General features: G+C 46.0%; 1 protein-coding gene across 2 annotated transcripts in view; it reads left to right on the top strand.

Moving 5' to 3' along the window:
- Positions 1-1,080: 1,080 nt before the first annotated feature.
- Positions 1,081-15,614, top strand: part of wscd2 (WSC domain containing 2) — a 293,045-nt gene continuing 278,511 nt past the window's right edge. For both annotated transcript variants that reach the window (XM_068054696.1, XM_068054695.1), the window contains exon 1: positions 1,081-1,822. In XM_068054696.1, the coding sequence (XP_067910797.1) occupies positions 1,393-1,822 (430 nt within the window). In that variant the 5' untranslated portion in view covers positions 1,081-1,392. The remainder of the gene's footprint in view (positions 1,823-15,614) is intronic.

The following is a 15,614-nucleotide window of genomic DNA, read 5'->3' as shown; positions in this document are numbered from 1 at the left end:
CTCACCCAGATTGGGAATCCACCCTGGGTCCTTCTCAATTTATAACTCAGGGTAATGCATTTACTGTCTAACCTATCAAACGAACTTAAAAAGATTAGGTTTCTGATGAAAGGTCATCGACCAGAAACATTAACTCTGTTTCTCTCGCCACTGATGCTCCCAGAACCGCTAAGCATTTCCTGTTTTTATTAAAAAGGGCAGGAGTTTGGGCTGTTTATAAATGATTGGAATGGTAGAGATAAAAAAAAAACCTTCTTGGAATGCCACAGCTTCAAGTGCGAGAGAATAATTCAAATTTAAAAATGACTGGCAGTATTTTTACTGGTACAGCTGACATTTTGCAAATTTGTTAATGACTAGAAAACTGGCTCTTGGATCCATAAAGTTAATTTCATCTTCAGGTTATAAATTGACTATCGCTGTAATTGCTGCCTCTCTCTTTCTCTCTCGCTCTCACTCACTCTGCAAAGGTCACTGCTTACTACAGTTTTTATTTTGTGTGCTGTTCTGTTTTTGCAGGGGCTGAACCCATGCAGGTGAAGAAAGTGAGCCGGAGCCTTTCGGACGAAGAGCGGCTCACTCGCAGCCTTACAGTCCTGCAGCGGAGGCTCAGACGGGCGATTTGAACGAGACCCATTTGCACAAAGGAGGAGGTTGGGGGGTGGGGGGAAGGGAGAAGGAGAAATCAGGAATAAAAGGATGCTCACAAGAAAGCTGTGTTCAGGATTTGAAAACAAATTGGGAACTGTGTCAGCTGATCCACTTTCAAACTGTCATCAAACACTCCATTTACCAGATATGAGTCCTCCATCACACAACTCCCCAGGGCCCTCCTGAAGAATTTAAATCGGGGGGAAAAGATATCAAAATACTCTGCTAAGACAGCCTTGCGTGAATATAAGATTACAGCCTGCTCAACCAGACCGTGTCTCAGCAGACGGAAACTTGGACAATCGAATTATCCTCGCACTCTGGACAGAAGAGTGTGGGGTGTGAGCAGAGTGGTTGTGGGGGGGGGGGAGGGTGGGGGGGGGGGTGGGGGTGGGGGGAGGGGGTTCCTCTCTTCTTTCTTATTAATGAGGAACATAATTCACTCTTCAAACACAGCAGCGATGACAGCTACCTTATGAACAATCACCTTGGGATTGCAAGGCTCTTTTGATTACTTTTTGTACTGCAAGGAAACGCGAAACCAATGAAGCACAAGTTGGGAGGAAATAGTCGAACCTGCAACTGAACAATTGTGTGGCCACTCCAGCCATAGTGTGGATTACAAAAACTTCCTCCCTTTGTATTTTTTTGGAAAAGCATCGAGCTGTTGATTGGAATAATATTTTTTTTTGACCTGCAGTCCTGAATTACAAATGTCCTTAAAAAGGTTATGAGTCGGGAATGGCCAGATTAGTGATAAAGATTCAGCGGTATTTCCGACGGAAACCAGTCCGATTTTTCACCTTCATAATCATTTACCTCATGGCTGGTAGCTTGGTGTTTCTGCACTCAGGGTTTGTGGGGGACAGCACCATATCGGGCAGGGCCTTGTATCCTGGTGACGGAACGGCTAACGGACCCCTGGGTGGCTCGATGGGTGCCGGAGGGCTCCAGCAGTTTGCCTTCCTGCCCTTCGCGAGGGGGTACAAGGAAGCGCCGGAGAAGGAGCAGTGGCCCGACGAGCCTCAGGCGTTGCCGCGGAGGTATGGCCCCCCCTGGCTGAAACCGGTCTCGCAAGACCCTGTGGACAAACTAAGATCCGGGGAGCACGTTGGGAGTTGGAGCAGGGCATTGAAGGGGAAAATGTCAAGAGACCAGGAGGAAAACAAAGGTAGGTTAGATCTGTTAAAAATTGCCAATGTTTCTTATGTCATTCATTTGTCATCTTCCACTGTGAGGAGTGGAAAGCTGATCCTCTGACCCTATGTCTGAAGCATTTGCCAAGGGACTTCGTGCTACAAAGCAAGGAAGGTTGGTGCCATTTATTTATTTCCATAGCAACGTTGGTTTCCAAGAACATTGAAATTACACGGTCTTAAGTGATAATATTCAAATTAATACCATTTTGAAATGGGGCTCAGCTTTGGGACACAAGTTCCCTGAGGACACTTTGAAAAATTACCAATGCAAATATTTCATTTACTAAAGCTAGATTGACCTTATAATCAATCCTAGGTAAATGAGGCTTGTTATTAGTATTCTACACTGCTTCAATTTGACTTAGGTATTACCCTCTTTTGTTTGAATCATTTTTCGTGATGACAGTGTGACAAGAGCAGATCTCCATGTGCGTCAAATGGGAACAATGCTGCAGTGAAATATTTTGGAAGATGCTCTGAGTAGGTAGAAGAACATGAATTTAAAACAGGCATCAGTTACATAGACCACAAAATTCAGATGTGTAGCGTCCATATTTTTGCCATGATGATTACTGTTTCGGGTCCAAATGGTGTCTGCACCACGTGCTAATGTTTCTGGTGCAGAGCACTCCAGACACCAATGTGGTTAAGTCATCAGCGCAGGTTCTGGGAGTGTGCGATCGAAGGATGCAGAGTCGGTCGATCATGACATCAGTCAGCGTTTTTGATTGTAGCCATTTTTGACCTGTACAGTCCAGCTAACGTTCAACAGCAGGAGGGACCCCCGACCCCGCACCCTCCCTCACCCCCAACGACCAGCGATATTACAAAAGATCATCAACCTCTCTCAGATTAATTACTGATTGATTTCTGCTGGCTGCTGTTGAGTTAATAGAAGTGTTTGGTGGTTTGTGCTGTTATTTAAAGTTGGTAAAGTCTACAGGGAGTGGTGTCGCAAGGGATCAAAGCCTTGGTTCTGACTTCAAGGGTTCTACTCAGACCACTTGCTCCCAGTCATCCTCATTGGTCTGCAGCTTGCCAGGGACAATAATTAGTGGCAGTGCAGAGGAGTATAGGTTGCTAGAAGAGGGAGGGAGAGGAGGTGAAGAAGGGCCCGCAGTAGAAGGCCATATCCAACTAGGGTCTTCAGGGAGCAGTTCTCCGACTTCAACGTCAGTGAGGAACAGTGTGTGCATTGTCTCTGTTTCACAAAGAAGGTGCTCATTGAAATCGGTCACCTGTTGCAGACAAGCTTGCAGGCTCAGAGAAGGGTGAGGACAGCAATAACAGTGGCTGTGAAGGTGACTTTGGCAATTAATTTTTTCACGGTCTGGAAGAGGTGATATTTCCGACACTTTGCAGTATGCCGTCCACTGTTTTGCAAGGGAGGTCACTGAGACTTTGTATGCAAGGAAAGCAGAATACATTTCATTCTCTCTTGCCAGAGAGAATCAGGTAGAGTGAGCACGTGGCTTTGCCAGGCTAGCGAGCTTCCCCATGCTGCAGGATGCCATTGATTGCACACACATCGTTCTGTGGTAGATATTCAGAGATGTTCTGTAACAGGAAGGTGTTCCACTCCCACAATGTGCAGCTGGTGTGCGACCATACTCAATGCATTATGCAAGTCAATGCCCAGTATCCTGGCAGCAGTCATGATGCCTTCATGCTGTGGTGGTCTGCCGTACTATCAGTAATTCAGCCACCACAAGAAACCAGAGGGTGGCTACTGAGCCACGAGGGCTATCTGCTGACTACCTAGCTTATGACTCCGATGCACAACCTACTCATATGTGGGCAGCATGCATGTAATGAGAGCCTTGCTGTCAGGCGAAAAGTCATGGAGCAGACGATTAGGTTGCATAGGCAATGCATTTGCTGCCTGGACCACTCTGAAGGAGCCCTGCAGTACTCTCCAGAGCACACCTCATGATTTGTCATCGTCTGCTTCAATTTGCACCACCTCCCCTTCATGAGGGCACAACCCTTGATACCACTAATACAGCAAGCAGCGGAGAAGGAGGAGGTAGGGAGGAGGAAACCAACATAGCCCCTTTCTGGCTGGGCTGGTTGTGAATGACCCACCTGACTGCAGTACCAGTGAATATAATCCAAATTCCCCAAGAGGTGAGGTGAAGTGAGACTGACTGCCCTTGACATCAAGATGGGGCGGCACAGTGGCGCAGTGGTTAGCACCGCAGCCTCACAGCTCCAGCGACCCGGGTTCAATTCTGGGTACTGCCTGTGTGGAGTTTGCAAGTTCTCCCTGTGTCTGCGTAGGTTTCCTCCGGGTGCTCCGGTTTCCTCCCACATGCCAAAGACTTGCAGGTTGATAGGTAAATTGGCCATTATAAATTGCCCCTAGTATAGGTAGGTGGTAGGGAAATATAGGGACAGGTGGGGATGTGGTAGGAATATGGAATTAGTGTAGGATTAGTATAAGTGGGTGGTTGATGGTCGGCACAGACTCGGTGGGCCGAAGGGCCTGTTTCAGTGCTGTATAACTAAACTAAGACAGCACTTGACCGAGTATGGCATCAAGGAGCCTGATCAAAACTGAAGTCAATGGGAATCAGGGGGAAAACTCTCCACTGGTTGGAGTCATACCTAGCGCAAAGGAAGATGGTTGTAGTTGTTGGAGGTCAATCATCTCAGCACCAGGACATCACCGCAGGAGTTCCTCAGAGTAGTGTCCTAGGCCAAACCATCTTCAGCTGCTTCATTAATGACCTTCCTTCAATCATAAGGTCAGAAGTTGGGATGTGCGTTGATGATTGCACAATGTTCAGCATCGTTCGCGACTCCGCAGATACTGAAGCAGTCCGTGTGGAAATGTAGCAAGACCTGGACAATATCCAGACTTGGGCTTAGAAGTAGCAAGTAACATTCTTGGCACACAAGTGCCAGGCAATGACCATCTCCAACAAGAGAGAATCTAACCATCTCCCCTTGACATTCATTGGCATTACAATCGCTGAATCCCCCACTATCAACATCCTAGGGCTTACCATTGACCAGAAACTGAACTAAAGTAGACATATAAATACTGTGGCTACAAGAGCAGATCAGAGGCTAGGAATCTTGCCGCGGGTAACTCACCTCCTGACTCCCCAAAGCCTGTCCACCATCTACAAGGCACAAGTCAAGAGTGTGATGGAATACTCTCCACTTGCCTGGATGGGTGCAGCTCCAACAACACTCAAGAAGCTCGGCACCATCCAGGACAAAGCAGCCCCCTTGATTGGCACCTCATCTACAAACGTTCACTCCCTCCACCACTGACGCACATTGGCAGCAGTGTGTACCATCTACAAGATGCACGGCAGCAACGCACCAAGGCTCCTTAGACAGCACCTTCCAAACCCATAACCTCTACCACCTAGAAGGACAAGGGCAGCAAATGCATGGGAACACCACCACCTGCAAGTTCCCCTCCAAGTCACACAACATCCTGACTTGGAACTATACCATCGTTCCTTCACTGTCGCTGGGTTAAAATCCTGGAACTCCCTTCCTAACAGCACTGTGGGTGTACCTACCCCACATGGACTGCAGCGGTTCAAGAAGGCAGCTCACCACCAGCTTCTCAAGGGCAATTAAGGATGAGTAATAAATGCTGGCCCAGCCAGCGGCGCTCACATCCCATGAATGATTAAAAAAAATTCAACAACAGTCGCATACCTTACCTTTCCTCTGTTCGTGACCAACACAGTGTCCTGTTAGCCACCACATAGCAAACATACAAAACCAACTTTGTCAATCAAACCATCCAATATGCGGTATAAAAGTCAACTAATAACTTGTGCGTTCCCTTTGTGTCTGTCTTTCATGTGCCTTTGCCTGTCCTAATGCTGCTATGCAGTGCTACCCCAGTAGCTGCAGCATGGCTGCTGAAAGGCTGCTGACTTTCAGTGGAGGAATCCACAGATGGCATTACAGGACAATTTTAAGCAGTTCTGGCCCTAGAAGTGACAGCAACCCGTGCTGGTTGGCTGACAGGCAGCAGCAAGTGGCAGTAGTGGGAGGATGAAAGCTGTCATCCTGAGAGAGGACAGCAGGTTTGTGCTTCACGGAGCTACTGACATTCCCCTAAGGCAGCGTATCAGCAACCCTAGTAATCTGCTGGAGCACAGATCGCTGGCCTGCTGTGAGACCCTGCAAGCCCCTTTGAGCACTGGCATCTGCAGCCTTGATAGCGGCAGTCCTTATCTAGTCCTCTGTTTCAGAACTCTTGTATAACCTTTCCCACCTGACAAGCTGGAACCTGCATCACCCTTGCCCTCTGCCCTGGCTGCTGGCTACCGAACTTTGATCCCAGAGAGTCCACAGCACAGAAACATGCCATTCGGCCCAACCACTCTATGCTGGTGTTTATGCTCAATGCAAGCCTCGTCCCACCCCTCCTCTTCTCACCCTTTTCTCCCTAATGTATTCATCTAGGTTTCCCTTAAATGGAATGGCTGAGAGTTGGGGCTAAGTTTTCAGAGGTTCTGCACCAGCGGCGTGATTTCATCCCCAGCTTAAATGGTGCACTGCTGCTTATTTTCAATCCAAACGTCTGTGGGTGCTAAATGGCAAGCAGTTTTGCCCCTGTGATTGTCTGTAAGGTCCAGCTAGTGGCACAGGGACACAAGTCACGATTTCCTTGGAGCTGCTTTCGCTCGGCTGCCGTAAATCACCGGTAACGTGGCGGAAACCCCACTTCCATATGTGAATGGACTTCTGGCAAACTTATGTGCAGTAGAACTGGATCAGCTCAGTGGAGGTTTGCCCCTGTAGACCACATTTGGCTTGGTGTTTGGGGAAGATAAACAATGCATAAAACTATCTGGAGATATCTACCTTTCCGTTAGGGGTTGGTGGTGAAGAGGACGGGGATGAGGGGACATCTCCCTCAATGTTTAGCCTTGTGCATTGTCATCTGAAATCACCTAATATCTTTGAAATGTCAATGTATGCAGTTTTGCGGATGGAAAGACGTTGAAACTCCTTTTACGAGTACATGTTGCCAACAGAGTGCTTTATGTTCTGGGAGCATGGAGTGGAAACTTGAGTGCACAGTCCCCTGGGTTTCCAGTCCACTCTGTGGACAGGGCAATCAGAGTGTGCATGCCATGTTTTCTGATATGCCTTCCTGATGGGATCAGCTCCCCACCACTTGCACAGAATAGTATTACCTTTTTTTGGCTGCTGCAGGCAAGAGAGCCTGACAGGTATTAGGTTGTTCATTAACATTTTCGCCACAGTTTGCAAAGAAAGACTTACATTGATATAGCACCATTCATGACTTCAAGATGCCTGTAAGTGCTTTACAGCAATGAAGTATTTTTTAAGTGCAGTTGTTGTTAGTTCGTGCAATGGCTTGAAATTTTGATGATGAAATCTATCTTTGGAGACCTAGTAAATGGTTCCGGAGCTGGGGTTTTTCCTTGGGACTGTGAGATGGGTAGGAGTACTAGGAAAGCGAGAGAGGATAAACAGTATTGGAACCAATGATTGTGTTATTATTATTGGTTGTGGTGATACTGCAGACTTATTGAGAAAAAGATCTAGGGTTGGATTTTGTGTAGGAGGCGGGCTCTCGGCACCAGGCCAAAAAGACAGAGCTCCCGCTTCTATGACCTGCCAGCCAATCAGAGGGCTGGCAGCTCAGCAGCAAAGGCAGCGCCACCAGGAGTGGTGACCAGTGCCAGTACTATAGAGGCCTTGGACCTACACTGGAACCCCAGACCAGAGGTAGGTGAGGTGGGGTCGCCGGGGCCAGTCCGGAAGGCCCCAGCAAGGGGATGGGGTCAAGGGTTCAAGGGTTTGATCATGCATTCCAGGGGGAGAAGGGGGTCCCGGGGGGGTCAAGTGGTTCCTGGCAGGGGTCCTCTGTGGGCCACAGATTACCCACAGAGGAGGGGAACCCGCTCCCCCCCCCCCCCCCCGCAACCACCCCACAAGGAGGGCGCCTCATTTTACTTAAGGGTCTAAATAGCCTCTGGGTGGGAAGGCTGTCGCCACCCTATCCTGGCCCCAGTAAGATCGCTTGGTAACAGGGAGGTGACGGGCCCTCTGCCCCCTGCCGCCCGTCGCAATTCTCCGTGCCCCCCCCCCCCCCATCTCCGGCACTGCCTCAGGGGAGCCCATAAAATCCAGCCCCTAGTTTTGCTAGTAAAACCTATGCACAGTATACTTAAAGGACAATGAACATAGCTGCTCAGTGGAACTCCTTGGTAAACTTCAATGGGCTGAGGGGATGTTCACCATTAAGACCCACTAGCCTTCAGATCAGAGATTGTGCCCAAGGAGGAATAGTAATAGGAAAGAGGTTTCATCTCTTACATGGAATGTCCAGCACAGAAACAGGCCATTCGACCCACCTAGTCCATGCTGGTGTTTATGCTCCACATGAGCCTCATCCCATCCTTCTTCATCTAACCCTATCAACATAACTTTATATTCCTTTCTTCTTAATGTACTTATCTAGCTGCCTCTTAAATGCATCTATGCTGTTTGCCTCAACCACTCCATGTAGTAGCTAGTTCCACGTTTGTTCAACTCTCTTGCTCAGCAGTTAACTGAATGCCAAGGCTAGATTAATGGTGTCACATAGCTCTAGGGCTATCTGTTATTATTTTATTCATATATATATATATTATATCCAGTTTTAATAAGGTTATATTGTCCTGGTCCCTTTTGTGTTAACGGTGCATTACCTATTGTTGATCCATCCTGATGTCTGCATTGAAATATTAATGGCTGTAATATCACTGTTGCAGTTTACAGTGTCATGTGAGCCCCGGAGTTAGATTACTTCCTTGTAATGACTCTATTAGTCTTGCTATATTTTGTTCAGTGTGGTAGATATTACAGTATGAATTTATACTGCATAAAAAATGAGTCTCCTATTAATAACCTAATAGAAACAAAGCTGGGCACAACAAGCTTTTCCCTTTATGACAAGTCATTTCCCACTGACCCATCTGTGTACTAAATCCCTCAATCCTCACATCTAATTGCCTTTTGAATCTATTTGTACTGTCTGCTTAAGTGTCTTTCCGTAACTTACACAGTTAACTGGAGTTTTACTATAATCGAATTTCAAGTTTGGGAAATGTAGATGTGATTCAATTAAATTTCCAGCTTGAACTATCGAATTGCATCTTCAATTCTGAGAAGTATTTGTATCATTTATTTAAATTACAGGGTTCAAAATTCTCAGTTAAATGCACGCCTTCAGTTTTATTGGCCATTCTTTTTGCTGTCGATCTGATAGTTCCCCTAATGGTGCCCTGGTGTGGAATTCAGCCACCATCCTTTCATTATCTGCTTAATCCCTGCCCGGAGATTCTCCGCATGAATTTGAGGTCGCAGGAAGCCTCGGCTCATGCCTCATTAACAGATTGCCTCCCAATGCCCTGACTGAAGGGGCCAGGAAGTCTGCGGGAAATGGCTTGCCCAGCTGGTAATATCAGGCACCAGGGACTGAGGCCCGTGGCCGGGGAAAATAAATAGTGTCTCCAGGAGAGGAAGAGAGAAAATTGGGGTGGGGGGATTAGTGGAATTTGTTTGAAAAATAAAACAACTTTTATTTATATAGTGCCTGCAAGGTTGGAAAACACCCCAAAGAGCTTTACAATAAATATTTTTGGCACCGGGCCACGGAAGGAGATATCAGGAAAGATACCAAATGCTTGGCCAAAGAGGAAAGAGGGGGAGAGATTTAAGGAGGGAAATCCAGAGCTTAGGGCCCAGATAGCTGAAGGCGCGGGCAATGGTGGAGCAATTAAAATATAGGGATGGTAAGATAGAGCATGGCTACCTGGCCCGAACCCGACGGGACCTGACGACATGTGTTGGGTTCGTTTCGGGTTGGGTCACTCTTCCGGGTCCGGCATTCGAGCTCGGGTCGGGTCGGACACTGGCAGGGCTGCCTTTTGGTCAGGGAGGGAAAGGGAAGTCAGAGTATGAGTAAGCGTCATTAATTTCCGGTAGTCGAGTCGGGTCGGGTTGGGCGCAGGAAAAAACCAAAGGACTTGGGCCCAGGTCGGGTTCGGGTTAGATGTGGTCGGGTCAGGTTTCAAGTGTATACCAGAGCAGACCTTTAACATAAGATGCCAGAACTGGAGGAGTGCAGAGATGTCAGAGACCTGTAGGGCCAGAGGAGGTTACAAAGAGAGGGAGCGATTTGAAAATATGGATAAGCATTTTAAAATTAAGGTGTTGTCAATATATCAAAATACAAACTCTTTTCCCCCAGCTTGGTTGGACCTGCTTTCTAGTCCAAATCAGAATGATGTGGTAAAAATCCTCTTAAAATGTTCCATTGAAGCACGTGCCATCCTTCACCCTAATGTGCACAGCATTCAGCAATCAAATACAATGACTTCATGTGGAAGATGCCGAACAATGTGAAATCTTTGAGCTTCACCAGAGACCCCTCTGCAATTCCTAAGAGATGAGCAAGGGTTAAATTCCTGAAAGATACACCAAGGGTTAAATAAACCAGTGTGATTAGGGATTAATTAATCGGTGAAAATGCAAAAACAGGCACTTCAAGCATCACCTCTATATTTGCCACTTACGGTTTATACAGCCGTGAGCTGATTTGTTACCGTGTAGGATATGTTGAACCCATTATGTTACACACCCGCAGTGCATGTGATTAAATGCAGTGATCCTAGGCCCCCAGCACCAGGTATCAAAATGGAAGGAGACAATGCTTTTAAAGTGTTGGAATATAAATTTTTCTCTCCAGTTTTGCCTTTCTCTCCTCCACTATTAAGTGTTTTGGCATCCTTACTGGTGGATGGCTCCACAGGCAGCACTTATCCTCTTGAATCTTTCCCAGGTGGCAATTAGTTATGTGTCAATCGTTGCTATGGGTGGCACAGTATCCAACTGTGGGCACATCATGGCTGAGCCCAATCCTATCCTCACCAGATGCACACACTTCCATTAATGTCGTTGAACAGGAATGCGGAGCAGGAAGACTGGGCAGCATTCCCTCACTGCATTGCAAGGATGAATTGCACTGTTGCATGTGAGTCCAGAGGTGTTCTCTTCAAAGCCATCTCCAAAGCAACCATCTCCATGATGCCTCATATCATTATAGGAAACAAGGAGGAAAATAATCCAATGGTTCTGATGCTCCTCTAGTGGTAGTGGTACTGGAGTGGTAACTTGGAGGTTATGAGTTTAAATTCCACCATGGCCCATTAGAAAATTAAAAGCAACCAATTTGTGGGCTGGTGGAGGGAATGACTATAAACCTTGCTGGATTGTTGTGAAAGCCACACTGGTTCACTATAATATCCTTCAAGGAAGGGAATCTGTCGCCCTGGCTCTGCAGTCTGGCCATCATGTGATCCTAGTCCCACAATATGTAGTTCACTTTTAAGGCCCTCAGGACAATGAGAGATGGGCAGTAAGAGTCATTCACTTCCCCAGAACAATTTTTTTTAAAAAGAGAACTGACAAATATAACTTGAATCCCATTATGGCCCAATAGGTAAATGCCCAGAGTGGAACAGCATTGTGTAGAGTGGAACTGTCCTGGGTTCCTGTGCTATGTTAGCGGATCTCAACTCCGATGGCAACAGGGGCATTCCGATTAGCGTCCAAAGCCCTGGGTCCCGCCATTGATTGTTGTCCAGTGATCTCTGGTTGATTTGGGCTTGTGCAGACATTGTGAGGAAATGGGATTGGCTCGAGAGCCTCCTGCAGTTCAATAGTCCATTGGACTCACTATTGACACGCATTCATGAAGAATAACCAGTTGGGCAGTTGCTGAGGGCAGCTTGTAACCATGGATTCATCCCCATGGAAGACTGTGCAGCCTTGGGGAGTGGCTGACGAGGAAGGACAGAATATAAATCAAGAAACAATGGTGGCTTGTAGGAAAGTTACTGCAACAATCATGGGTGATTTTAATCTTGATATAGATTGGACTAATCAAATTGGCAAAGGTAGCCTCGAGGATGAGTTCCTAAATTGTATTAGGGACAGTTTCTCAGTATAATATGTTCTGGAACCAACCCAGGAGCAGGCTATTTTAGACCTGGTAATGTGTAATGAAACAGGATTAATTAATGACCTCACAGTAAAGGATCATCTAGGAAAGAGTGATCATAAAATGATAGAATTTCGCATTCAGTTTGAGGATGAGAAGTTTGGGTCTGAAACTAGGGACTTAAACTTAAATAAAGGCAATTACAGGGGTATGAAGACAGATTTGGGAAAACTGGGAGAAGAACTGGGAAAATAGGTTAAAGGGTAAGAGAAACAGTAGCAGTCATTTGAGGAGATATTTCATAACTCTCAGCAAAGATATATTCCATTGAGAAAGAAAGATTCTATGAGAAGGATGCATTATCCGTGGCTAACTAAGGAAGTTAAGAATGGTATCAATTTGAAAGAAAAGGTGTACAATACTGCAAAGATTAGTGGTAGGCCAGAAGATTGGGAAAATTTTAGGGAGGGAGGGAGGAACTTAAAACAATCACTATCACTAGAGAAGAAGTACTAGGAAAAATAATGGGACTAAAGGATGACAAGTCCCCGGGACATGATGGCCTGCATCCTAGGGTCTTAGAAGAAGTGGCTGCAGAGATAGTGGATGCATTGGTTGTATTCTTCCCAAATTCCCTAAATTCTGGTAAGGTCACAGCAGATTGGAAAACCGCAAATGTAATACTTCTATACAAGGGGGCGACAAAAAGCAGGAAACCTTTGGCCCATTAGCCTAACATCTGTCATTGGGCAAATACTAGAATTAATTATTAAGGAAGTAGTAGCAGGACATTTAGAAAATCATAATACAATCAGGCAGAGTCAACATGGTTTTATAAAAGGGAAATCGTATTTGACAAATTTATTACAGCTCTTTGAGGATGTAACAAGCAGGGCGTCTAAAGGGGAACCTGTAGATGTAGGGCTGGATTTTACAAGCCCCCGATGTCAGGAGTTGTGGTGGGGAGGCCTGTAAAATACTTCCGGGAGAGGCCCGCTATGGGCCTCGAGGCCGGTAAGGCCCTGCCCCATTTTGCTGGTGGCAGCAAGGCCTTGTGGTGGCCCGTCCCGCCGCTCGGTGACGGAATCTTAATTTAAATAATCAAATAAATGTTAATGAATGAATAATCACTTATCTCGTCCCGACGGCTGTCGCATGCTGATATTCCGGCTGGATGCCGGAACTCCAGTGCCTTTGGATCTCTGAATGGAGATCTGAGACGTAACACTGGTGGGGAGAGGGGAAGAGTGCAGTTTCCTGGGCTGCAGGGGGGTTAGCAAGGAAAGCTGTTTTTATCGGCTGTGGGGATGGTGGGAAGAGGCTGAGGGTCAAATTTTATGAAGTTCAGGCAGCTGTGCAATTTGAATTCAGTTAATTAATAAATTAAATTAATTAATAAAAATCTGGAATTGAAAGCTAGTCTCAGTAATGATGCCCATCGATTGTTGTAAAGCCCATCTGGTTCATAGAAACATGGAATATAGGTGCAGGAGTTGGCCATTCGGCCCTTCGAGCCTGCACCGCCATTCAATATGATCATGGCTGATCGTCCAAACTCAGTACCCTGTTCCCGCTTTCTCCCTGTATCCCTTGATTCCTTTAGCTCTAAGAACTATATCTAACTCTTTCTTGAATATATTTAATGATCTGGCCTCAACTGCATTCTGTGGTAGAGAATTCCACAGGTTCACCACTCTCTGGGTGAAGAAATCCCTCCTCATCTCAGTCTTAAATGGCTTACCCCTTATCCTAAGATTGTGACCCCTGGTCCTGGACTCCCCCACCATCGGGAACATCCTTCCTACATCTAGTCTCTCCAGTCCTGTTAGAATTTTATAGGTTTCTATGAGATCCCCTCTCATTCTTCTAAACTCTAGCGAATACAAGCCTAATCGACCCAATCTCTCTTCATATGTCTGTCCTGCCATCCCAGGAATCAGTCTGGTGAATCTTCGCTGCACTCCCTCCATAGCAAGAACATCCTTCCTCAGATAAGGAGACCAAAACTGCACACAATACTCCTGATGTGGTCTCACCAAGGCCTTGTATAATTGCAGCAAGACATCCTTGCTCCTGTACTCAAATCCTCTCGCTATGAAGGTCAACATACCATTTGTCTTCTTAACTGCCTGCTGCACCTGCATGCTTACTTTCAGCGACTGGTGCACAAGGACACCCAGGTCTCACTGCACCTCCCCCTTTCCCAATCTATCGCCGTTCAGATAATAATCTGCCTTTCTGTTTTTGCCACCAAAGTGGATAGCCTCACATTTATCCACATTATACTGCATCTGTATTTGTCCACTCACTCAACCTGTCCAAATCACACTGGAGCTTCTCTGCATCCTCCTCACAGCTCACACTCCCACCCAGCTTTGTGTCATCTGCAAACTTGGATATATTACATTTAATTCCCTCAGCTATATCATTAATCTATATTGTGAATAGCTGGGGTCCTAGCACTGATCCCTGCAGTACCTCACAGTTAGCCCACTGCCTGCCACTCGGAAAAAGACCCATTTATTCCTACTCTTTGTTTCCTGTCTGCCAACCAGTTCTCTATCTATGTCAGTACCTTACCCCCAATCCGATGTGCTTTAATTTTGCACACTAATCTCTTATGTGGGACCTTATCGAAGCCCTTCTGAAAGTCCAAATACACCACATCCACTGGTTCTCCCTTATCTATTCTACTAGTTACATCCTCAAAAAATTCCAGTAGATTTGTCAAGCATAATTTCCCTTTCATAAATTCATGTTGACTTTGTCCGATCGTGTCATTGTTTTCCAAGTGCTCTGGTAATACATCTTTTATAATGGACTTCAGCATTTTCCCAGGCTAATTGGTCTATAATTCCCTGTTTTCTCTCTGCCTCCTTTTTTAAATAGCGGGGTTACATTAGCTACCCTCCAATCCGTTGGAACTGTTCCAGAGTCTATAGTATTTTGAAAAATGACCAGCAATGCATCTACTATTTCAAGGGCAAATTCGCTAATGCCTTTTAGGGAAGGAAATCTGCTGTCCGTACCTGGTCTGGCCTACATGTGACTCAAGACCCACACCAATGTGGTTGACTCTCAACTGCCATCTGAAAAGTCCTTTTGTAGTTCTACACTGTCCTCCTCACAGTTCACAATATGTCCATATTTCGTATCATCTGCAACCTTTGAAATTGTGCCCCGTACATCAGGGTCTAGGTCATGAATATATATCAGGAAAAGCAGCAAGGGTCCCAGCACTGGCCCCTGGGGAACTCCACTGAAAACCTTCCTCCAGCCCGAAAGACATGCATGAACCACTACCCTTTGTTTCCTGTCACTCAGCCAATTCCATATCCATGTTGCCACTGTCCCGTTCATTCCATGAGCTATAATGGACATACAAAAAAACAGGATTTACAATTATTTGTTGGAATTAATGGATTTAATGCTTAGTTTTGATACATGAGGATTATGAATATCTACAAAGTAATTATTCTAACCCAACATCGGAATCATATAACATTTTATCCGTCATAATGTATTAAGCTGCTGCAAGTTAAGCTTGTATCCCTATTGCACTGAATTATTGGAACTGGAAGCCGTGAGCTTGTGCCTAAAATCAGGGACTGGATGCCAAAATGACTGGCATTATTTCAATTTTCTAGTTTAACAACAGGATTGATTTGCCAGCTGCTGGCACCAACTTGTTCTAGAACCACACTGTATTCAACTCAGGACTCATCACAACATCTTTCAATATCTTCTACTCTGATTCACAGGTGGGG

Source organism: Heterodontus francisci, chromosome 23, assembly GCF_036365525.1.
Source record: "Heterodontus francisci isolate sHetFra1 chromosome 23, sHetFra1.hap1, whole genome shotgun sequence".
In the NCBI taxonomy this organism is placed as follows: Eukaryota; Metazoa; Chordata; class Chondrichthyes; order Heterodontiformes; family Heterodontidae; genus Heterodontus; species Heterodontus francisci.
Note: the sequence above shows the minus strand (reverse complement) of the source record. Positions and strands in the feature narration are given on the sequence as shown.